The sequence below is a fragment of the Chiloscyllium plagiosum genome, unplaced genomic scaffold, assembly GCF_037043375.1.
Source record: "Chiloscyllium plagiosum isolate Xiang-an unplaced genomic scaffold, Cpla_swu_hap1 HiC_scaffold_13, whole genome shotgun sequence".
Classification (NCBI taxonomy): Eukaryota; Metazoa; Chordata; class Chondrichthyes; order Orectolobiformes; family Hemiscylliidae; genus Chiloscyllium; species Chiloscyllium plagiosum.
This window is the reverse complement of record NW_028270151.1, coordinates 39287120-39311168: the sequence shown is the minus strand read 5'-3', so window position 1 is coordinate 39311168 and position 24049 is coordinate 39287120. Positions and strand designations below refer to the sequence as shown.

Sequence of the window (24049 nt, the reverse complement as noted above, 5' to 3'; positions counted from 1 at the left end):
CATCATGAGCTCTTCATCACAGATGTTCTTGGTCAGTGAGAGTTCCACATTAAATCAAACACCTATCAGTGACTGTTTGTTTCTAGAGGCTATCTGTTAGCAAGTGTGTTTTTACTAGTGACTGTTACTGCTTGGAAGAGTGATCTTTTTTTAAAACAGATCGTGAAATGAGAAAGTTGCATATAACGTTAAAACTAAACAGTACAAAACAAGACCTGTTTGCATATATACATTTTTATTGAATTGTGCAAATCTTGAAGTAAACAGCTTAGAGTCAATAATTTAGTGGATTTAAAAAAGGTAAGAAAGAAATTGATGCTATTACCTAATGAAAGGCATACATTGGATACATACAGACAAAAAAATTCAGAAGGGAGTCAGTCAGTCAATGTGTGTGTGCACCAGAAGTTGAAAGTAGGATGTTAAACTATGGTTAGAAGTCCTACATGCATGCTAGAAACTGAGATCAGGGAACCTGTATTTGCTCTGAGTGAGTTTTATTTGCAGGCTGTTTTAAGGATTTCAAGGTGAGATACTTGCTGAACAAAAAATATGCATTCAGCAAAAGCACACATCTCATTGGAAGAAACCAGTTGAATATACACCAGCCTGAGAAAGAAGCTTTGGTGTGAGACTCTTTGCTGGGTTTTTGGTGTTTGTGAGACTGTTGCTGAGATAAAAGAAATGTGTGAGTTTGTAATGAAACCTTTCCAACCGTTTTATCTTATGTGATGCAGTTCATGTTTTCTCTGTTTAGTAAACATTTTACTCGCTGTGTTAAAAATACACTGGTAGTCTATTGTAATTGTTTTTAGTGTGAAATAACTTAACAGAGGCTGGTATCCCATCACCAAGGCACCCTTTATTTACATGTGAGAGTTCTTGACACTGATCCAGATCTCAGAGCCAGACTGAATAGGATGCCTGACATTCCTTTTTATATCTGTCAGCCAAGGCTCCCTGATTAGACCAGATTAACAGCTTGGTCCAATCATGAAACTCATATTGTGAGATTCATCTGGCTGACCTCATTACGATCACTAATGCAATTTTATTACCTACAACCCCCAAAAAATGGGACATGAAATAGTTAAAAACACAGATTTCATGCTTGAAAATGTTGGGTTTGGGTGTGATGGTATCTAATACTGCCAGGAAAGTAAACGTGATTTTTGGTTGTGAGACTAAAATCTGCGTCACAATAGCTGAGCTGCTATCTTGTTTCCTCCTTCATGGCAAAGCTACAGATGTCTTGGAGTTCTCAGTGAATTGTTCTTGTTATTGCCAGTTGCTTTTACCTGCTAGTTTCTGAACTTCGGGGAAACTGAGAGCATGCGGATCTTTTTGTACCGTTGCTGTTATCATTCCATTGTTGTTCAAAGTGAGCTGTTGAAATTTTATTCTTTTGCGTATTCCATGTCTAGCTCCATTATTTTTTCAAACTGAACAGTATGCAGGTCACCTTTAATCTCCAAAATATAAAGTTATTATGCAAGTAGGGATTCTATGATACTACAAGTATGAGTAAAATAAGATATTAAATTTCTTATCTCTTCACTGAAGAGACCACTTGATTTAAAATGGTTTAAGTCTGAGTTAGCTGGATTTGTATATTTCACGTGGGTGATGGGGCGTATCAGGTGATCACAGTGGCCATTTTAGGTCAGCAGTGACTTTTTAATACCATATTTAGTACGTGAAAGTCTCACATATTAAAATCAAATGATGGAAGTTGAACATAGTCCATTTTATGACTATGGCAACAATAGTTTTACAATTCAAGTCAATGACAAGTAAGCACAAACTTCTGCCATTCTGAAATAGCCAACTTGTTTCAATTCTGCAGATAATTCTGCTGAGTGAATTGGGAGCATGGGTCAAACAAAAATATATGCTGATATTCAGCCTTCCACAGAGGCTTGTGGAGAAGTAGTGCAATGGGTACTAGTAATCTAGAGATGTGTGACTTCTTCAGTTTAGGAGATAAATATGAGGTACTCGTAATCTAGAGATGTATGACTTCTTCAGGTTAGGAGATAAATATGAAGTACTAGTAATCTAGAAGTGTGTGACTTCTTCAGGCTAGGAGATAAATATGAGGTACTAATCATCTAGAGATGTGTGACTTCTTCAGGTTAGGAGATAAATATGAAGGTGGCACTTCTAATTTGTCAAGGGTACAAGGCCATCTTAAATGAAGTAGGGAAAGACAGTTGAAAGCGGGAACAATTCCTAAAAGTAAATCTTTAAATTATATTGCAAAGAACTGCGAAAGATAGTTGCACCCAACTGAGCAATTACTGAAGGGAAAGCCTTTGAAATATTATAGCAGACACAAAAGAATAGAACAGTGTGATTTCTCTTCGAGGGTAAGTGTACATTGGATACGGCTGTGGGTACAGTTCCTTTGGTGCATGACAAGGAGGAGCCCTTGGCTTGAAAACACAAACAGTGAAGAAGCTGACGATCTGAAGCAGGTATTAGAAACAAACGCAGAAATTGCTGGAAAAGTTCAGCAAGTCTGGCAGCATCTGTGGAGAGAGATTAGAGTTAACATTTTGGGTCCGGTTCTAAGGAACAGTCATTGGACTCGAAACGCTAACTCTGATTTCTCTCCACAGATGCTCCCAGACTTGCTGAGCTTTTCCAGCAATTTGTGTTTTCGTTTTGGATTTACAGTAGCCACAGTTCTTTAGGTTTTTAATGAAGCAGGTATTACTTCATCAGCAGATCTCTACCATTAGAAATGGCAACCATAGCATGGTAGAGCAGTACACAAGGAATGTTAGGCTGTTTGGAGGATGTTGCTGTATCAACTGTGCCATCAGCTGAACCAAGAGGTTTTACATGGAGAGTCAATGAACCACATTTCACTTAATGGTTTCAATGAAGGTCACTGTTGAGCACATTGTTTGTGCAGCAGTTAACATCCAGACACCAATACAGGAAATCTCAGGGGCTAATCCCTTTCCTATCGACTCTAAGTTCTGTGAGGATAATTAGTAGTCCTGTTTTACTATGTATCTTGCCACATAAGCTTTAGAAGCAAACAGCAACAGAAATAGCAAAAGTTCAAATAATAATTTGTGGCTCCCCAAAATGAAGAACATCACTAATTTTATGTACATTATTATTTGCACACCCACTCTCAACCTTCTAATTGACAAAATTGAAAGGACTATTATTCCTTTATCATGGATTAATGTAAAATATTGTTAGAAAAATATAAGTCTCGGTGCATGTTTTCCAAGGAGTAAGCATTACTTTAATTATGGAGCATGTGGAAACTGTTTATCATCTTAATCCAGGAAGGGAAGGTATTCACAGTAGAGGCCAGCACAGGAACATGTACCAGCAGAGACTGTAAATCATTAGTGCTTTGAAGAAAACCACTAAGATGCAATGAGCTTGAGTAATTGAGGCATGTAATTGAAGAAGGTAACTCAATATGTGATATAGTCAAAAACAAGTTACAAGTGTCAATTGCAATTGTTCGAGTGCTTGAGTCAATAATGCATAAGAAAAACAATCCAAATGGAAGTGATTGAGAAATGAGAACTTGTAGGTTTTATAGAGCAGAAATTAGTATTCTAAAGATTAAAGTTGGACATTTGACAATTGTAATGTATTCAGCCAGTTCCTGAGCATTACCATAAGATATTTTAGTTCTGAGAAGCTATGCATAAGACAACTATGTTCGTTTACGTAGCACCTTCAATGTGGCAAGTATAATCAGACATATTTTTGATACTGAGCCAAGAAAGAGCTATTAAAAGACGTGATGAAAATCTTGTTCAAAGAGGTGCATTCGAAGGAAGATCTTAAAGGCTTTAATTAACTAAAAAAAAGCTTGAATCCCTTTAAAACCAAGATGATAATTTTTATTTCTCTGAAGGTTGTTGGTTGTCGTTTGCGCTTCCCCAGGCACTACTGCAAGGCAGGTTATTGAATTTATTTGAAAGTGTTGTATATTTCTTGAACTGCTAAAGGAGTTGAGAATGGGACTCGGAAAGTTGGCGGTGATTCTGTAGGACTGCTGTGGATATCTTGCCTAACAGCCAAGGCATACCGGTGTTTTTTGTCATCCCTGGCCAACTTATATGGTGGAAATATTAGTTTAAAACGTTGAAGAACACATATTTGTTAATATTTGGGAGTAGGAAGGATGCCAAAGAGAAAAGGAGCAAGCAAACTGCAGCAGGGAGGACACTCCCCTGCAGCACCTACCACACCAAAGATTGCAGCAGCAGCAGTCTCTCCTGAACCCCCGGGGACCTGACAGACTCACAGAAATTGGCTGCGGCGATGGAGAGACTTACCTTGAAAGTTGTGGCTGCGATTGAGGAAGTCCGTGGGGAGATTCATGCTTAGGTGCAACCTATTGCATCCATGCTGCAGAAGCAGGAGCAGGAGATCCAGGGCCTCGGGGAGAGGCTGGAGGAGGTGGAGGGTCAAACTAAGGCCTCGGAAGCTGTGATGGAGTCATCTTCCAATCTGATCCAGGTGCTGGAGCGAGAGGTGCGGGCCTTGCGAAACCATATCGACGACCTCGAAAATCGAGTTCGGAGGATAAATCTCTGAATTGTTGGGCTCCCTGAAGGTGAGGAAGGTGAGCAGCCAGTCAGTTTCTTTGAAAACTAGCTGCCGACGTTTTTGGGCCTTCACATCGAGTCCAGCAGGCTTCAGATTGAAAGGGCTTATCAGGTTACAGTGCACAGGTCAGGGACGGTGCAGCATCCCCGCCTGGTCCTTAGTGCACTTCCATTCATATAAGGACAAGCAAAAAGTCATAGACGCTTCCAGATCCCTGGGAAAAGATCCCAGGCACTGCTGTACAAGGGGTCAAAAATCATGTTTTTCCAGGTTTTTTAGCAGCTGTAATCCGAAAGAGGAAGTCCTTCGATAAAGTTAAAAAGTGGCTGAGGAACCTGGGCATCCAGTACTCCATAAGATACCCCGCAGTACTTTGTTTCAGCCATGAGGACTCAGTTTATACATTTGACTCGGCGGATAAGGCTAAAAACTTTGTGGACGCTTTAAAATAGACGGATTGGCCTGAAGAATATGGTTAATGTTTGTTCTTTTTTCTATTTTTCGCCATGTTTTCCCTTCCTTTTTTTTATTCCTTTCTTTCTCCCTAATAATTTTCTTTTTGGAAAGGGGGGAAAAGACTTTGGAATAAGTTGTTCCTTTTCTTTTAATAACTGGATTTTCTGGTGGGAAATTTTGTGGATGTTCTTTGTTGTCTCTCTCCCTTTTTCTTGTTTGTTCTGCTTCTCTTTTCGTCACAAGTAAGGGTGTCATGAAGCCAGGGATGGGTGGAGTGCTCATCCTGACTTTATCTTTTGATTTAAGGATCATCTCCTTATTTTTTTTTCTGGCCTAAGGCTGGGGCACAGTCCAGGTTTGAAGGAGCTGTGAAAGAGAGGATGGGTAGGATGAGTGTTCCCTATGGGCAGGGGCAAGAGTCTTCCATTCAAGGTTCTATAGTTGGTTTTCTTTGTAGATTTTTGGTAGTAATAGTTGTTTATAGTTATGATAGAGTAGTTTTTGTATATATAGTTTTTCAATTCTGAGTCTTTATTTACTTATGCTCGGCGCTTTGTAAGCAGGGTTCTCCCTCTGAGGGGTTCAAGGGTGTCTGAAAGGGGATATGGCTAAGTGTCTTATCAAATGGTGCACCTGGAACATTAAAGGAAGTCATTCGCCTATTAAAAGGAAAAAAGTGCTTTCTAGCCTTAAGAGGGAAAGGGTTGATATCGCTTTGTTGCAGGAAACCCATCTTGATGATAGGGAACACCCGAAATTACAACAGGGGGGTTATGAATGGGTATTCTTTTCATCCTTTACTACTAAAAGTAGGGGAGTGGCGGTACTTGTCCAGAAAAATCTTCCGTTCACATTATTAGAGCAGGTGTAAGATGAGCAGGGATCGTTTGTGATACTTAAAGCCCTGAAACATGGGGAGGAATATGGCATTTTAAACATCTACTGTCCTCCGGCGCATCCCCTCAAATTTTTTATTAGTGCTTTCTCTAAGTAAGAGTGCTTTTGGAATATAGCACATTATTATGGGGGGAATTTTAATTGTCTTTTGGATCCGACAGTGGACAGGTTGCCTTGTGGGCCCCCAACTATTTTTTTGCAGGCCAAGCAGATGGTTGACTTATGCGAGGAGTTGGGGCTCGTGGATATTTGGAGATGTCTTCACCCTACCGGCAGGGACTTCACCTTTCTTTCAAACCCACATAAATGTCACATGAGGATTGACCTCTTTCAGGCTCCCTCGGCCCTTCTGGATTCGATTATAGGTTGTAAAATTGGGAATATAGCTATCTCTGATCATGCGGCAGTATATTTGGAGGTTAAGGCCAAGAGTGAAAGGCTAGGGTTGCGGCACTGGCGTTTGGACCCCTTTCTCCTTAAGGATTCCAAATTTGTGGAATATTTTTTGAAGGAATTTCAGGAATTCTTGACTATCAATTCAGGTACGGCTAGTAGTCCGTCCATGCTATGAGACACTGCTAAGACCTTTGCTAGGGGATTAGCTATTTCCTATTCGGCTAGCTGGAAACGACAGAAGGAGGAACAGCAGCGTCTACTTGAGATACAGTTGAAAGCCGCGGAGGCAGCACATTTTGCACGGCCTTCGGTGACTAAGCTACAGCAGATCACAGCCCTTCGGGCTGCCCTGAATTCAATACTGACACAAAACGCAAAGAAAGAACTTGCTTTTGCTAGACAGAAGCTGTTCGAATATGGGGATAGGCCTGGGAAGTATTTAGCATACCTGACTAGGAAAAAGCTCCCCAATCCATTACTGCAATCAGAGACAGTGCCGGGGTCCTTACATATGATGCTAAAAAGATTAATTAGGCTTTTCGGAGCTTTTATTCTGAATTGTATCGGTCTGAAGGTTGCAAAGACAGGAGTGCTAAAATGCAGACCTTTTTTAAGAACCTGGACCTCCCGGGGTAACCTTGGAACAGACCTCTCTCCCTAACACCCCCTTGACAGTTCAGGAAATACGGGAGGCAGCTAGGCAACTTCAGAGTGGGAAAGTGCCTGGCCCTGATAGTCTTCCGGGTGAGTTTTATAAGAGTTTATAGGGATTCTGTCAGGGCCAATATTGGAAATATACAATCACTCCTATATGCACGGACGCCTACCACCATCTTTGAGAGAAGCTAATATTTCCTTAATTCTTAAGAAGGGGAAGGTTCCTGAGGATTGTGCCTCATACAAGCCCATCTCTCTATTAAATTCAGACTTCAAGGTTCTGTCCAAGATCCTGGCGTTGTCCCACATTATTAAAGAGGACCAGACAGGCTTTATACGGGGCCGTAGGTCCTCTAATAATATTAGAAGGTTGCTGAATGTGGTCCAAGTTTGTCAGCAACAATCGATTCAGGGGTTGGTGATTTCCTTCGATGCAGAGAAAGCATTTGACTGGGTGGAATGGCCGTATCTTTTCTATGTCTTAGAACAGTTCGGGTTGGGTGGAGTCTTTGCTAAGTGGGTGGAGGTTTTATATCGCCACCCTCTGGCCGCTGTCATCACCAACGGGGTGAGGTCTGGGAATTTTACAATAGGTAGGGGTAGTCAGCAAGGCTGTCCCCTCTCACCATTGTTGCTTATGTTGGTGATAGAGCCGCTGGCAGAGGCTATTCGTCAGAACATCCACATAACCACTCCGGAAGTGGGATTGAGGGCACACAAGATTACACTGTATGTGGATGATGTCCTTCTGTTTTTATCGAACCCGATGACCTCTGTACCCCATTTGATACAATGTATCAATTCATTTGGGGCTATTTCAGGATATAAGATTAACTTTGCAAAATCAGAGCCTATGCCTTTGGGGAACCTTAAGGATGTGCCAGAAGTTGAAGGTGGCCCTAAGTTTTCTTTTAAGTGGTCACGGGCAGGGTTCTGATACCTAGGCATTTTTATTACCCCCAAGTTTGATCTGTTATTTCAAACTAACTTTGCTCATTTACTCGACAATATTAGGCGAGATCTCCAGAGATGGGAGGCTCTTCCAATTTCATGGCTGGGCCGAATATCTCTCATTAAGATGAATGTTCTTTCTCGTTTGCTTTATCCCATGCGTATGCTCCCTATAATGTTTCCCAGGTCAACGCTGCGGAAGCTTATGGGGTGGTTTAGTTCCTTTGTCTGGCATCATGGGCGGGCCCCTCATCAAACTTAGTAAATTGCAGTTGCCTCAAGGAGGTGGAGGAGTTGATTTCCCAGACATCAGAAAGATCAATTGAGTTCCCTGCTGTCCTTTGTCTGCGATTGGGTAGGTAACAATCCAAACTCAAAATGGCTGGATATTGAGGCCTCCCAAGCAAAGTGCCCTCTCCTTAACCTGTTGTTCATGGATAACATGAGGACAGTTATGGACCACTGCCGGAACCTCATTGTCACTAGTACAGTCAAGGCATGGAGAGCGATGCATCAGAGTGAGGGTTGTTTATCCAAGACTTTGTCACTTACACCTATAGTTGGCATGCCAGGGTTCTGTCCAGGGATGATGGACTCAGGGTTCAAACTATGGGCAGTGAGAGGAGTTTCATAGTTTGGGAGACTTGTTTGAGGGGGAGGTTATGATATCTTTTGAGCAACTGAGCTGCAAATATGGGTTGCCCAGCAGAGACCTTTTCCGTTTTTTTCAGGTTAGGGATTTCATCCAGAAGAAGACTAAGTTTCTCACTAAGCCCTATAAGCCCGATACAGAGAGGTTGTTGCTACGTTCCACAAGCACCCTTTCGGTTAGTGCCCTCTATCACCTGTTGGGTGGCAGGGCCTGGCAGGATATTAACCGGTTATGTGAGGTCTGGGAGAACATGGGAGAACATGTGGGAGAATACTCGAAAGATCTCAATCTGTAATAGGACATGCGCTACGCAATTAAAAGTTCTGCACAGGGCTTATCTGGCACCTGACCGTCTGGCGAAGTTTAAAAAAGGGGCATCTTCAGTGTGCCCCAAATGTAAAATAAGTGTAGGTACTCTTACCCATTGCTTCTGGACATGCAACAGGCTTCATGTTTATTGGAGCACTGTGGCGGGAGAGATAGGGAGGGTATTGAGGACTGAAGTCAAAGTAGACTCGATATCTCTCCTCTTAGATCTACCGAATTTACCATTTTTAAATGGGCATGGGAAGAAACTATTCAATATTCTTGCACACTGTGCACGGAAGAATATTCTGATGAATTGGGTGTCTGAAAACCCGGGCTTGCTAGATTGGCAGAAATTAATTATGGAGCACATTCCCTTGGACTTTTTCACAAACATGGTGCACCACAAAACAGACAATTTTTATAAGACATGGCAGCCCTACTTGAGTTATTTGGAGGGGGTGGGGTTGCCTTGTTAGTTAAGAACAAAATTAAATCTATGGTATTGAATGACATAGCGTCGGATGATGTGGAGTCTGTGTGGGTGGAATTGAGGAACCACAAAGGCAAAAAAAACATAATTGGAGTTGTGTATAGACCTCCTAACAGTGGTCAGGACCAGGGACGCAACATGTACCGGGAAATAGAGAAGGCATGTCAGAAAGGCAAGGTTACATTGATCATGGGAGACTTCAATATGCAGGTGGACTGGGTAAATAATGTTGTTAGTGGATCTAAAGAAAGGGAATTCATGGAATGCTTACAGGATGGCTTTTTGGAACAGCTTGTCATGGAGCCCACAAGAGAGCAGGCTATTCAGGACCTAGTGCTTTGCAATGAACCAGACTCTATAAAAGATCTTAAAGTAAGGGAACCCTTAGGAAGTAGTGACCATAATATGATAGAATTCAGTCTGGAGTTTGAAAGGGAGAAGGCAAAATCGGATGTAATGGTGTTACAGTTGAATAAAGGTAATTATGAGGGCATGAGAGAGGAACTGATTAAAATAGACTGGAAGCAGAGGCTAACCGGGAAGACAGTAGAGCAAAAATGGCAGGAGTTTGTAGGTATAATTGAGGACACTGTACAGAGGTTCATTCCCAAGAAAAGAAAGATTAACCGGGGAGGGATTAGACAACCTTGGCTGACAAAGGAAGTCAGGAAATGTATTAAAGAAAAAGAGAGATCCTATAAAGTGGCTAAGAACAGTGGGAAATCAGAAGATTGGGAAGGATACAAAAGCAAACAGAGGATAACAAAGAGTGTAATAAGAAAGGAGAGGATCAAATATGAAGGTAGGCTAGCCAGTAATATTAGAAATAATAGTAAAAGTTTCTTTCAGTACATAAGAAACAAACGACAGGCAAAAGTAGACATTGGGCCACTTCAAACTGATGTAGGAAGCCTAGTGATGGGAGATAAGGAAATAGCAGGAGAACTTAACAAGTACTTTGCGTCAGTCTTCACAGTGGAAGACATGAGTAATATCCCAAAATTAAAGGGTGTCACGGGGCTGAGTTGAGTATGGTTGCCATTACGAAAGAGATAGTGCTAGAAAAGTTAAAAAGTCATAAAATTGATAAATCTCCTGGCCCTGATGGGATACACCCTAGAGTTCTGAGAGAGGTGGCTGAGGAAATAGCAGAGGCATTGGTTGAGATCTTTCAAGAGTCACTGGAGTCAGGAAAGGTCCCGGATGATTGGAAGATGGCTGTTGTAACCCCCTTGTTCAAGAAAGGATCAAGGCAAAAGATGGAAAATTATAGGCCAATCAGCTTAACCTCGGTTGTTGGTAAAATTCTAGAATCCATCATTAAGGATGAGGTTTCTAAATTCTTGGAAGAGCAGAGTCTGATTAGAACAAGTCAACATGGATTTAGTAAAGGGAAGTCATGCCTGACAAACCTGTTGGAATTTTTTGAAGAGGTAACAAGTAGGTTAGACCAGGGAAACCCAGTGGATGTGGTCTATCTAGACTTTCAAAAGGCCTTTGATAAGGGGCCACACGGGAGACTGCTGAGCAAGGTGAGGGCCCATGGTGTTCGAGGTGAGCTGCTGGGATGGATTGAGGATTGGCTGTCTAACAGAAGGCAGAGAGTTGGGATAAAAGGTTCTTTTTCAGAATGGCAGCCGGTGACGAGCGGTGTCCCGCAGGGTTCGGTGCTGGGGCCACAGCTGTTCGCATTATATATTAATGATTTGGATGAGGGAACCGGGGGCATTCTAGCGAAGTTTGCCGATGATACAAAGTTAGGTGGACAGGTAGGTAGTACTGAGGAAATGGGGAGGCTACAGAAGGATCTAGACAGGTTGGGAGAGTGGTCCAGGAAATGGCTGATGGAATTTAACGTGAGCAAGTGCAAGGTCTTGCACTTTGGCAAAAAGAATAAAAGCATAGACTACTTTCTAAATGGTGAGAAAATTAATAAAGCCAAAGCACAAAGGGATCTGGGAGTGCTAGTCGAGGATTCTCTAAAGGTAAACATGCAGGTTGAGTCCGTGATTAAGAAAGCGAATGCAATGTTGTCTCTTATCTCAAGAGGGTTGGAATATAAAAGCAGAGATGTACTACTAAGACTTTATAAAGCTCTGGTTAGGCCCCATTTGGAGTACTGTGTCCAGTTTTGGTCCCCACACCTCAGGAAGGACATACTGGCACTGGAACGTGTCCAGCGGAGATTCACACGGATGATCCCTGGAATGACAGGTCTAACATATGAGGAACGGCTGAGGATACTGGGATTGTATTCGTTGGAGTTTAGAAGATTAAGGGGAGACTTAATAGAGACGTACAAAATAATACATGGCTTGGAAAAGGTGGATGCTAGGAAATTGTTTCAGTTAAACGAGGAGACGAGGACCCGTGGACACAGCCTTAGAATTAGAGGGGGTCATTTCAGAACAGAAATGCGGAGACATTTCTTCAGCCAGAGAGTGGTGGGCCTGTGGAATTCATTGCCACGGAGTGCAGTGGAAGCTGGGACGCTAAATGTCTTCAAGGCCGAGATTGATAGATTCTTGTTGTCTAGAGGAATTAAGGGCTACGGGGAGAACGCTGGTAAGTGGAGCTGAAATGCGCATCAGCCATGATTGAATGGCGGAGTGGACTCGATGGGCCGAATGGCCTTACTTCCACTCCTATGTCTTATGGTCTTATATAGATTTATGAGTTATCTTAACTAGGGCATTTGTTAAACCAGGATGATTAGATTTGTCAAGCCCTGGGCCCTGGAGGGAGTCTCCCAAGTTAACAAGGGTCTGTATACAATGGAAATTGGCAGATACGATATTGTGGGGATAACTGAGACGTGGCTTCAAATGGACAGGGCCTGGGAAATGAATATTCAAGGCTACACATGCTTTCGTAAGGACAGACTGACGGGCAGAGGGGGTGGGGTGGCCATGTTGGTAAGGGGTGATATTCAGTCCCTTGCGCGGGGGGGGACCTAGAATCAGGGGATGTAGAGTCAGTGTGGATAGAGCTGAGAAATTCTAAGGGTAAAAAGACCCTCTTGGGAGTTATCTGCAGGCCCCCAAACAGTAGTCTGGATGTCGGATGTAAGTTGAATCAGGAGCTGAAACTGGCCTGTTGCAAAGATGTTACTACAGTTGTTATGGGGGATTTCAACATGCAGGTAGACTGGGAGAATCAGGATGGTATTGGACCTCAAGAAAGAGACTTTGTGGAATGCCTCCGAGATGGATTCTTAGAACAGCTGGTGCTGGAGCCTACCGGAGGAAGGCAATTCTGGATCTGGTATTGTGCAACGAACCAGAATTGATCATGGACCTCGAAGTGAAGGAGCCATTGGGAAATAGTGACCATAATACAATAAGCTTCAATCTGCAATTTGAGAGGGAGAGGGTACAATCGGAAGTGACAATATTTCTGTTGAATAAAGAGAACTATGGAGCTATGAGGGAGGAGCTGGCCAAAGTTCAATGGTGCAATACCTTAGCAGGGGTGACAGTGGAGGAACAATGGAGGATATTTCTGTGTATAATGCAGAAGATGCAGGATCAGTTCATTCCAAAAAGGAAGAAAAATCCTAGGAGGAGGCATGGGATGCCGTGGCTGATGAAGGAAGTTAAGAAAAATATAAAGTTAAAAGAGAAAACGTATAACATAGCAAAGATAAGTGGGAAAACAGAGGACTGGGAAGCTTTTAAAGAACAACAGAGGATTAATAAGAAGGAAATACGCAGAGAAAAAATGAGATACGAAGGTAAACTGGCCAAAAATATAAAGGAGGATAGTAAAAACTTTTTAGGTATGTGAAAGGGGAAAAAAATGGTTAAGACTAAAATTGGGCCCTTGAAGACAGAAACAGGGGAATATATTACGGGGAGCAACGAAATGACAGAAGAATTGAATTGTTACTTCAGATCTGTGTTCACTGGGGAAGACACAAGCAATCTCCCTGAAGTAACAGTGGCTGAAGGACCTGAACTTAAGGGAATTTATATTTGCCAGGAATTGGTGTTGGAGAGACTGTTAGGTCTGAAGGTTGATAAGTCCCCGGGGCCTGATGGTCTACATCCCAGGGTACTGAAGGAGGTGGCTCCAGAAATCGTGGATGCGTTGGTGATTATTTTCCAGAGTTCGATAGATTCGGGATCAGGTCCTGCGGATTGGAGGGTGGCTAATGTTGTGCCACCTTTTAAGAAAGGTGGGAGAGAGAAAGCAGGAAATTATAAACCAGTTAGTCTGACTTCAGTGGTGAGAAAGATGCTGGAGTCTATTATAAAGGATGAAATTATGACACATCTGGATAGTAGTCACAGGATAGGTCAGAGTCAGCATGGATTTATGAAGGGGAAATCATGCTTGACTAATCTTCTGGAATTTTTTGAGGATGTAACTCTGAAGATGGACGAGGGAGATCCAGTAGATGTAGTGTACCTGGACTTTCAGAAAGCTTTTGATAAAGTCCCACATAGGAGGTTAGTGAGCAAAAGTAGGGCGCATGGTATTGGGGGCAAAGTACTAACTTGGATTGAAAGTTGGTTGGCTGATAGGAAACAAAGAGTAGTGATAAACGGCTCCATTTCGGAATGGTAGGCAGTGACCAGTGGGGTACCGCAGGGATCAGTGCTGGGACCGCAGCTTTTTACAATATATGTTAATGATATAGAAGATGGTATTAGTAATAACATTAGCAAATTTGCTGATGATACTAAGTGGGTGGCAAGGTGAAATGTGAGGAGGATGTTAGGAGATTACAGGGTGACCTGGACAGGTTAGGTGAGTGGTCAGATGCATGGCAGATGCAGTTTAATGTGAATAAATGTATGGTTATCCACTTTGGTGGCAAGAACAGGAAGGCAGATTACTATCTAAATGGAATCAATTTAGGTAAAGGGGTAGTACAAGGAGACCTGAGTGTTCTTGTGCACCAGTCAATGAAGGTAAGCATGCAGGTACAGCAGGTAGTGAAGAAGGCTAATAGCATGCTGGCCTTCATAACAAGAGGGATTGAGTATAGAAGCAAAGAGGTTCTTCTGCAGCTGTACAGGGCCCTGGTGAGACCACACCTGGAGTACTGTGTGCAGTTCTGGTCTCCAAATTTGAGGAAAGACATTCTGGCTATTGAGGGAGTGCAGCGTAGGTTCACGAGGTCAATTCCTGGAATGGTGGGACTACCTTAAGCTGAAAGACTGGAGCAACTGGGCTTGAGTTTCGAAGACTGAGAGGGGATCTGATTGAGACATATAAGATTATTAAAGGATTGGACACTCTGGAGGCAGAAAACATGTTTCCGCTAATGGGTGAGTGCCGAACCAGAGGACACAGCTTAAAAATACGGGGTAGACCATTTAGGACAGAGTTGAGGAGAAACTTCTTCACCCAGAGAGTGGTGGCTGTGTGGAATGCTCTGGATTCATTTAAGAAAGAGTTGGATAGAGCTCTCAAGGATAGTGGAATCAAGGGTTATGGAGATAAGGCAGGAACAGGATACTGATTAAGGATGATCAGCAATGATCATATTGAATGTTGGTGCAGGCTCGAAGGGCAGAATGGCCTCCTCCTGCACCTATTGTCTATTGTCTATTGTTCTTTTGTTTGGGAGCCTTGCGCCGAGCATATGTGTTCTGTATTTTGTGTTTTTTTTTGTTTTTCTTTTTTTTGGTGTTGCTTTGCACAGTTAGGGTTTGCTTTGTATTATAGAGTAGGTTAGTAGTTAGTAGATAATAGTAGTAATTTGTGTTTTTTTTTCTTTTTATTATACTGATATTTGTGATTGATTGTTTTTTACAATAACTTTATATGTTTGTAAAGTTAAAAAAAATTGCTAACAAAAAATTTTAAAAAAAAAGGAGTTGAGAGTTGCAGAGGTCAGACAGGACAGTGGAGTTGGGACCACAATCTGATCAGGCATAATCTTATCGAATGGTAAATCTGACATCAAGGCCCAATTTGCCTACTTCTGTTCCTGTGTCCTATGTTCCTCGGAGGAGAGAGAGGTTTAAGAAGAGAATTTCAGAACTTTGGGTCTAAATTACAAATAACATGCCCATAGATTTTTGGGTAAAATTAATTAGGAATACATATAGCAATGTAGAAGGAGTACAAAGCTCTTGGAGCATTGTACAAGTGGAGAAGATCATAACCATAGGGGGAACTGAGACAACCAAAGGATTTGAAACAAGGATTAGAGTTTTATATTTGAGATGTTGGAAAACTGGAACATGAATGAGATAGGCAGAGCACTTTTGTAGGATTTTGAGAGTTTGGATATGGACAGCCAAATTGTATTAAAGTTTATGGAGAATCTAGCATGAGAGGTTATCGATTATAAATGTCATAAAACAGCAGTTTCTGAATTGGTGGTCTTCAACCTTGGATCAATCAAGGACTTTGGAGAGGATAGGGAGGCACAAGTCAGGAACGTGATGGAATACTACATACTCACCTGGGTAAGTGCAGTTCTGTTAATACTTTTGAAGTATGATACCATCCAGGTCAAAACAGTGCAGCTCATCGGCATTCTACCCACCACCTTAAACACTTGCTCCCTCCACTACTGGTGGACTGTAGCAGCAGATTTCTTTGACTTTCCAAAACTGCAACTCCTAATATCCAGAAGGACAAATATAGCAGACGTGTAAGAGCACTACCAATTGCAAGGTCCTCTCCAAGCTAAACACCATCCTTACTTGGAACTTTATTTGCCTTTCTTTGTGTTGCTGTATTTAAAAATGGATCTCTCTTCCTAATGCAGTGTGCATGTACTCCTGTGGCTCACTGTCATCTTCTCAAGAACAAGAAATGGTGTCCTTCCAAGTACCACTCACATTCTGTAAAATAATAATTAAGGATAGAATGGGCAAAGATAAAAGAGAAACTAAAGAAATGAGAGGGTTAGAACTCAGGTTGGGGGATTCTTATGAATGTCTGTCTTGATGTGCAATGGAAAGAGAAATTATGGCAGGATTATGAATGAATGTGTTGAACTTAATGACAAATCCGTTTTTAAGCTCTTCTCTATGAGACTTTACTATTAGTGAGTTACATTGCCCAAAATAATCACTCATTTAAAGCATTTTTATCCCCTTACCAAAATCATCTACCTAAACTGTAACACATACAGAAGTTTTAGGTTCATAGCAATACAGATCTCTTATCCACTTTGAAGATGTTCTTAGAAGGTTTTCTTGCTGTGAATGGCATGGATAATGCATAAATTAAAAAGAGATTCATGCTTTCAATTTAGAACTATTATAATTGCGAAGTTTCTCTTCTAATGTATTTGAGCAATTATAAGGCAAAGACTGTGCCACACTGTTTTTTGCAATAATTGTACAGTCTACATAACAACAACAAGTACTTTCCTTGTGCCATCCTTTTGTTACTGATATAACATAACCAAGGAAGCAACTAGCAACCTGTGGTAATTGTAACAAGGTTGGCCAGATGGACTTCATAGAATATGAGTTCCCAAATTGGATCAGATTAACAGCTTCAATATAAGAACAGGAATGTCAGAAATAGAACATAGAACATGACAGCGCAGTACAGGCCCTTCAGCCCTCGATGTTGTGCCGACCTGTCATACCAATCTGAAGCCCATCTAACCTACACTATTCCATGTACGTCCATATGCTTGTCCAATCCTGTTTATTCTGAGACCTGGCCTGGAGGGAGCTGGATCAGTGTCAAGGATTCTCCATGTCTAAATAAAGGGTGACTTGGTGATGGGATACCAAACTCTAGCGTTCGTTCAGCAACAAATCTCACTACAGTACTTAACATAATCCCCAAATGAAGCTGGCACCAGTCCTCTCAGAGGTCCCAAAATTTACATGGAAGTGCAAAGTGAGTCAGCTTACATAAATGTGGACCTGGCAGAAGTAAAAGTTGAAGAAGAATTGGCAGTCACCGGATAAATACATATCTTTACTCTTGACCGTGATGTTTTAGTTTTTGATTCCAGTTTCAATTCAGCTATTCAGCAAGTCAGCCACTTCCTTTCTTCATGCCATACTGCAGACTGCAATCTGTATGTTTGTAGATTCTGTTATGCAACGAGTCTTTGTGCACTGACATTACATAACTGGCAATGTCACTGGCATCAGCAAGAGAGCCTGAAGGCAGTTGGATAATGAGCACAATCAGAGCATCTCTCAGGAATGCTTCCACTGATGATTTTGAAACATTGATATTGATGCTTCATGATGCAATAGTAATTGGCTTCTCTGTGCTTGCAGATAGAATTCAGGCAGTCATGAAAGAAATATTCCAAGGTTTTGCAGTGCAACATTGTGTTTTAATGTAGAAGTAGCCACCATGTGGATGTGGAATCCAGGGAATCAGAAACAGGAAGTTTTTTTTACAGGCAGTCTTTTGATGCTACAATTGGAATAGGACACAATATTGAAGCCGTAATGCTGAATGGTCTGGATAATGTAAGATACACAAGCAGCTTCATATCAAGCAGAGAACAATACAACACAGGAACAGGCCCTTCAGCCCACCAGGACTGCACCAACGCATGATGTCATTCTAAAATTAAAAATCTTTTGCTTCCTTTTAGTTGATATCCTTCTATTCCCTGCGTATTCACATATCCGTCAAGATGTCTTTTAAATGTTACTAATGTATCCACCTCCTCTGGCATCACATTCTAGGCACTTACCACACTCTGTATAAAAAAACTTGCCATTTACATCTCCTTTGAACTTATCCCCTTTTATCTTAAATCAGTGTTCACTAGAAATTTATATTTCCACACTGGGATAAAGACTCCGATTCTCCATTTGATCCATGCTTCTCATAATTTTGTAAACTTTTATCAGGTTGCCCTTTATCTTTTTGATGTTTGAGTGAAAACAAACCAATAACAATAAAAACAAATTGCTGGAAAAGCTCAGCAGGTCTGGCAGCATCAACGAAGAGAAATCAGAGTTAATATTTCGGGTCTGGTGACCCTTCCTCAAATCCAGCCAGTGAGGATGGCAGAATTGTCCTTTGAGGAGAGATAGGTTTATGGGCCTGCATATTCGAGAGGTGATCTGATTGAAATATATGAAATTCTAATAGGGCTGGATAGATTAAATGCAGGGAACTTGGGTTTCCTTGGCAGGAGAGTCTAGACATCTAGAGGATACAGTCTTAGGATGCGGAATAGTCCATTCAGGACTCAGCTGAGGTGGTAGTGAACCTGTAAAATTCTCTACCACAGAAGGCTGTGGAGGCCAAGTCAGTGAATATATTCAAGACAGGGATAGATAATTTTTTTAGATTTTAAAAGCATTGAGGGATATCAGGAAAACACAGGAATATGGAATTGAGGTTGATGATCAACATTGATCAAACTGAATGACAGAACAGACTTGAAGGGGTAAATGGTCTATTCCTGCTCCTAGTTTCTACATTTCATGGAGACAAAAAAAATTTTAACCCTCATTATTGTCAATAAAAACATGACACATCACCTCCAACTTTACATTCATACTTTGGAATGAATAATATCCAGATGAAATGAACTGCTGAAAAGTAGTTGACTCTGGGGGTATAAGGGAGAGACTCCAGCTTAAATATAGAGATTTGAAGGAATACGTTACACAGTTTTGAGTTTGAAAACCCATAGTTGTTGCTTGCTCTAAATGCTGAGCTTCCAGGACTTCAGAATTCATCTGCTCCTCTATGTAATGCAGCCTGTTGCAGCTTTGATTTCTACAGGCAAATTTATGCTTCTTTCTGTGGGTGTGTTTTCAGTTTGCACTTTCTCTACTCTCTCTCAGGAATCTTGTAGAACACTCTTGCCATCATACAATTCAAGAATTCAAGATAGATGTTTCTGTCTTTCAAATATAGCTTGCTTTAGCTAGGGGCTTTGAGATAAGTGAAGCTGCTTTTTTAGCCACCTACTGAGCTAATCTTAAAATTGTTTACTTTCTCCATCATGAATATTTTGAGATGTAGCTGTAATAAGTACCCTGGGAAGAATACATTTACAAGCTTTAATCTTTGCGATAACTATGGTGTGGTATTTTCTCTGGTGATGAATGCCCTATGTTACAAATGTACTTGAAGAATCACACATTGAGAGATATTGTTTTTGCCATATTTCTTAACATTGCAAAGAGTCTGAGGCAAAAATGCTAAGGGCTTTGATTTTTTTTAAAAAGTGATTGTTTTTATAGTTCCTTGTTTTCAGGTGTAGTTGACACAAATAACTTGCCTTTTTTTGGTCACGCATAGTCTTTTCACTTGTTGTTTTTAGTGAGGTCAATGTGGCTTTGTTACCTGCAATACTTAAATGCTAGTTATGATCTTTGTCGTATAAACCTGGGTATCTCTGGTTCATGTCTACCATTTGTGACCCTTACTGATTTTATGCATGTGTGTTTGGACTGAAACAATTGAATTTCACTTCACATTCTTTCCTATACTGCACTTTGCTGGACCTTTGTATTTTTATTGGTAGCTTTATGATGGGGACATGCTCATCTGTAATTGGAGTTTAAAAATGTATCGAGGCTATCTGAATATTAAAGTGCACTAAATAAATCTGTTTTGGGAAATAATTTTGTGAAGGTGACCAAAATTGCTGTAGTCTTTTAATGGTATGTCAAATTGTTACACACTTGGCATTCATATTTTAGATTTCTTTTTCAAGCTTTGAACTACTGTTTCTAAAAAAAAATTAACTGATTTTCAGGGGACTAATCCTCTGAGTGGATGTATCCACACCAACTTATATGCCCATTCCTTTAGATTGATGACAATTCCTTTTATCTTTTACAGAAAACTCCACCTTTAATTCTAGCAGTGAGGCAGAGCGGAAAGCTCAACATTATTATCTTTCCTGCTTGAATGAGCAAAGAATTGAAGAACTTGGTGCACAGCCTTTGATTGATCTCATTAATAAGGTAAGTCTTAAAGATCATAAATATTAGGTTTTTTTAGTTTCTCTTAAAGCTTCATATGCAGAATCAACTTAAAATTTTAAAGTACAGTTTTAGATGAATTGATTAAATTTTGACAGGTTTGAAGGTGATGCAACCTTTCTAATCATCTGACTGTGATAAATCCTGAAGTGAGCTCTATTTTGAGATTGCTTTTATTTCATTGAATTGTGGTTCATGATTTTGATTGTTTTTTTTTACATAGAAAGGATTTTATATAATTCATAAAGTGCTGTTAGTGTTCAATTAAAGTAAAATCGTAAATGCTTAAAACCTTTCAGCTACATTCTGGACACACTGACAAAGAGGGAATTTGGGTTTGTTAATGATAACCCAAAGCAATTGGGTACAATAGGAGAGTAAAAGCAAAACACTGAAAATCTGAAGTTAAAAAAAAAATTCTTGAGAAACTTAGCTGGTCTGGCAGCGTCTGTAGCGAGAGAAACAAAATTAATGTTTCAGGTTGGATATGATTTTTTCAGAAAGTGGAGGAAATGTCATTTGGGACTCAAAACATTAACTTTCTTCTCTCTGCCGATGCTGGCAGACCTGCCGAGTTTCTCCTGCACTTTGTTCCTTGTCTTAGGTAGATTAGATTACATTACAGTGTCGAAACAGGCCCTTCGGCCCAACAAGTCCACACCGACCCGCCGAAGCGCAACCCACCCATACCCCTACATTTACCCCTTACCTAACACTACGGGCAATTTAGCATGGCCAATTCACCTGACCTGCACATCTTTGGACTGTGGGAGGAAACCGGAGCACCCGGAGGAAACCCACGCAGACACGGGGAGAACGTGCAAACGCCACACAGTCAGTCGCCTGAGGTGGGAATTGAACCCGGGTCTTTGGCGCTGTGAGGCAACAGTGCTAACCACTGTGCCACCGTGCTGCCCACAATCTAATACATCTAATAAACATCACACCATGTGGTTTGAAATATCTCTTTCGACTGAACTTCATGTGGTTAATTTTAGTAGGTTACTGAGAACCATAGTTCATACTTAATTGTAAGGATAGAACTAGATTGGATATTCCCAGTGACTATGGACCTGTGGAGTAGTTGCTAGTTTTTGCATTGAATGTTTATCTTACTTTAAGGTAAAATTGAGGTGGATATCCAGCCTATTAACACCACTGTGTGAGCTGATGAGTTGCACTAAGTCAGCCAGTAAATTAAAGATAGGGTGGGATTTAATGGCAGGACAAGCAAGCAGTTTATTTCCAAAAAAATGCATTAACTCAATGTAAATTTAGATTTTTTCTGACTTAACAAAAGCATAAAGAAACACATAATTACTTGTAATACACAAAGTTTGGAATTATTTGGAAATACTGGAGCAACAAAAATTGGTTGCCTCTCAATTGACCAGTTTGTAAGTACCCTTTATCTGCATTTTAGCAGGTGACTAGTAGATTGCATTTACATGCTGTACATGGTACTGTGTTTCTTTAGACTCAAAATAAGATATGTTGTTATTTAAACAGACATCAAATGAAAGGTAGCACTGTGGCTCAGTGATCAGCAGTGCTGCTTCACATTGCTAGGGACCTGGGTTTGATTCCAGATTTGAGTGACTCTGCAAACTCCACACAGATATTCTGCCTGTGACTGCTTGGGTTTCCTCTGGGTGCTTCAACCGCCATAGTCCAAAAATGTGCGCACACTAAGTGAATTAGCTATGGTAAGTGTGGGGCTAGAGGGTAAGGGTGCAGATTCTGGGTGGAATGCTGTTCAGAGGTGTTGGTGAGACTCTTTCTGCAAAGTAGGGATTCTGTGATCAGGAGTGGTCCACAGGAGATTCGCTGGCATTTGTATCAGTAATTTTCGAATCTTCAATGCAAATCAGAGTTGGGGTATCCAGGTGTAGAGGGCATAGAGAGGAAAAAATTTAAGGGGCAACATTTTCATGCAGAGGAGGATGCGTGTATGGAATGAATTGACAGAGGAAGTGGTGGAGGCTGGTACAATTACGACATTTAAAAGGCATCTGGATAGGTATATGAATAAGAAGGGTTTAGAGGGACATGGGCCAAATGCTGACAGATGGGACTCGTTTAATTTTGGATATCTGATCAGCATGGATAAGTTGAACTGAACAGTCTGTGTATGTGCTGTAGGTATCTACGATTCTATAACTATTAAAGCAAGGCAATTTATTTTATTCCCCTGACCTGAATGTAGAAATTTACCAACATGGGCAATTTACAAGCATGGAGAGAGAAATTGAGTTAAAGGACTGATGGTTAGCGAATTTGACTCATGGACAAGGAATAGCTTTTCACTTTATACATTAACGATCTAAATGAAGGAACTGAGGGCAATCTGGTGATGTTTGAAGATGATACAAAGATAGGTAGAGAGAGACAGGTAGTATTGAGGAGACAGAGAAGGATTTGGGACAGGTTAGGAGAGTGGACAAATGGAGTACAATGTGGGAAAGTGTGAGGTCATGTACTTTGGAAAGAAGAATAGAAGCATAAAACTATTTTCTAAATGGGGAGAAAATTCAGAAATCTGAAGTGCAAAGAGACTTGGCAGTCCAGGATTCTCTCAAGCTAAATTTATAGGTTTAGTCAGTGGTTAGGAAGGCAAATACAGTGTTGGCATTTAGTTTGAAAGGAATTAAGTACAAAAGCCAGAATATACTTCTGAGGCTCTATAAGGCTCTGATTAGACCACATTTGGAGTATTGTGCATGGTTTTGGGCCCCATATCTCAGGAAGGATGGATGTACTGGCCCTAAAGCGTGTTCAGAGGAGATTCACAAGAATGATTCCAGGAATGAAAAGCTAACTGTATGAGGAATGTTTGAGGACTCTGGGTCTATACTTGATGGAGTTTAGAAGGATTGGGGGTGGGGTGGGGTGCGTGTGGGGCGGGGGGGGGGTGAATCTAATCAAAGTTTATTGAACACTGAATGGCCTGGACAGAGTGGATGATGGGAAGATGTTTCCATTGGTGGGAGAGACTAGGACCTGAGGACACAGCCTTAGAATAAAGGAAAGACCCCTTAGAATGGAGGTAAGGAGAAACTTCTTCAGCCAGAAAGTGGTGAATCTGTGGAGACCAGGTCATTGAGTATATTTAAGCTGGAGGTAGATTCTTGATTGTCAAGGGGATCAAGGGTGACAGGGAGAAAGCAGGAGAATGAGGTTGAGAAACTTATCAGCCATGATCAAATGGTGGATGAGACTCAACGGGCTGAATGGCCTAATTTCTGCTCCTATGTCTTATGGTCTTACCTCCTTAAAACTGGAGATGAACTTCGAGTCGGAGGATCCAGTTGTCATGATCCACGTAGAATCCACAATATTTGTAATTATGATCCCAGCTAACAGAAATACTGGACAAGTCCACATCCCAAAGTGAAACTTGGCTTGATAGATTGTGTTTTCATTTTACAATTTGATTGCCATAGTGGTCAGTTGTTGAGCATATTCACACAAATCTGCTAATGTCCTTTTAACAAAACAAAAGTTTATTACACAAATAAACAAAAATGAAGTGCCATATGTAAGACAATTTTGAAATACCTCATCATAAATAGCAAAACAATGTTGATTTTTTTCCATGCAATATCCTTTTATGGACACTCAACCATAGTAAAGCATCAATCCTATTTAACTTTTCAATTTCGTTCTCAATTGATGCCATAAAATCAGAGAGATGTACAGCATGGAAACAGACCCTTTGGTCCAACCCGTCCATGCTGACCAGATATC

The 24049-nt window shown here is 41.0% G+C and overlaps 1 protein-coding gene across 3 annotated transcripts in view; it reads left to right on the top strand.

Moving 5' to 3' along the window:
• Positions 1 to 24049, top strand: part of ece2b (endothelin converting enzyme 2b) — a 180226-nt gene that overhangs the window by 105621 nt on the left and 50556 nt on the right. For all 3 annotated transcript variants that reach the window (XM_043702324.2, XM_043702326.2, XM_043702325.2), the window contains exon 5: positions 20160 to 20284. In XM_043702324.2, coding sequence (XP_043558259.1) covers positions 20160 to 20284 — 125 coding nt within the window. The remainder of the gene's footprint in view (positions 1 to 20159; positions 20285 to 24049) is intronic.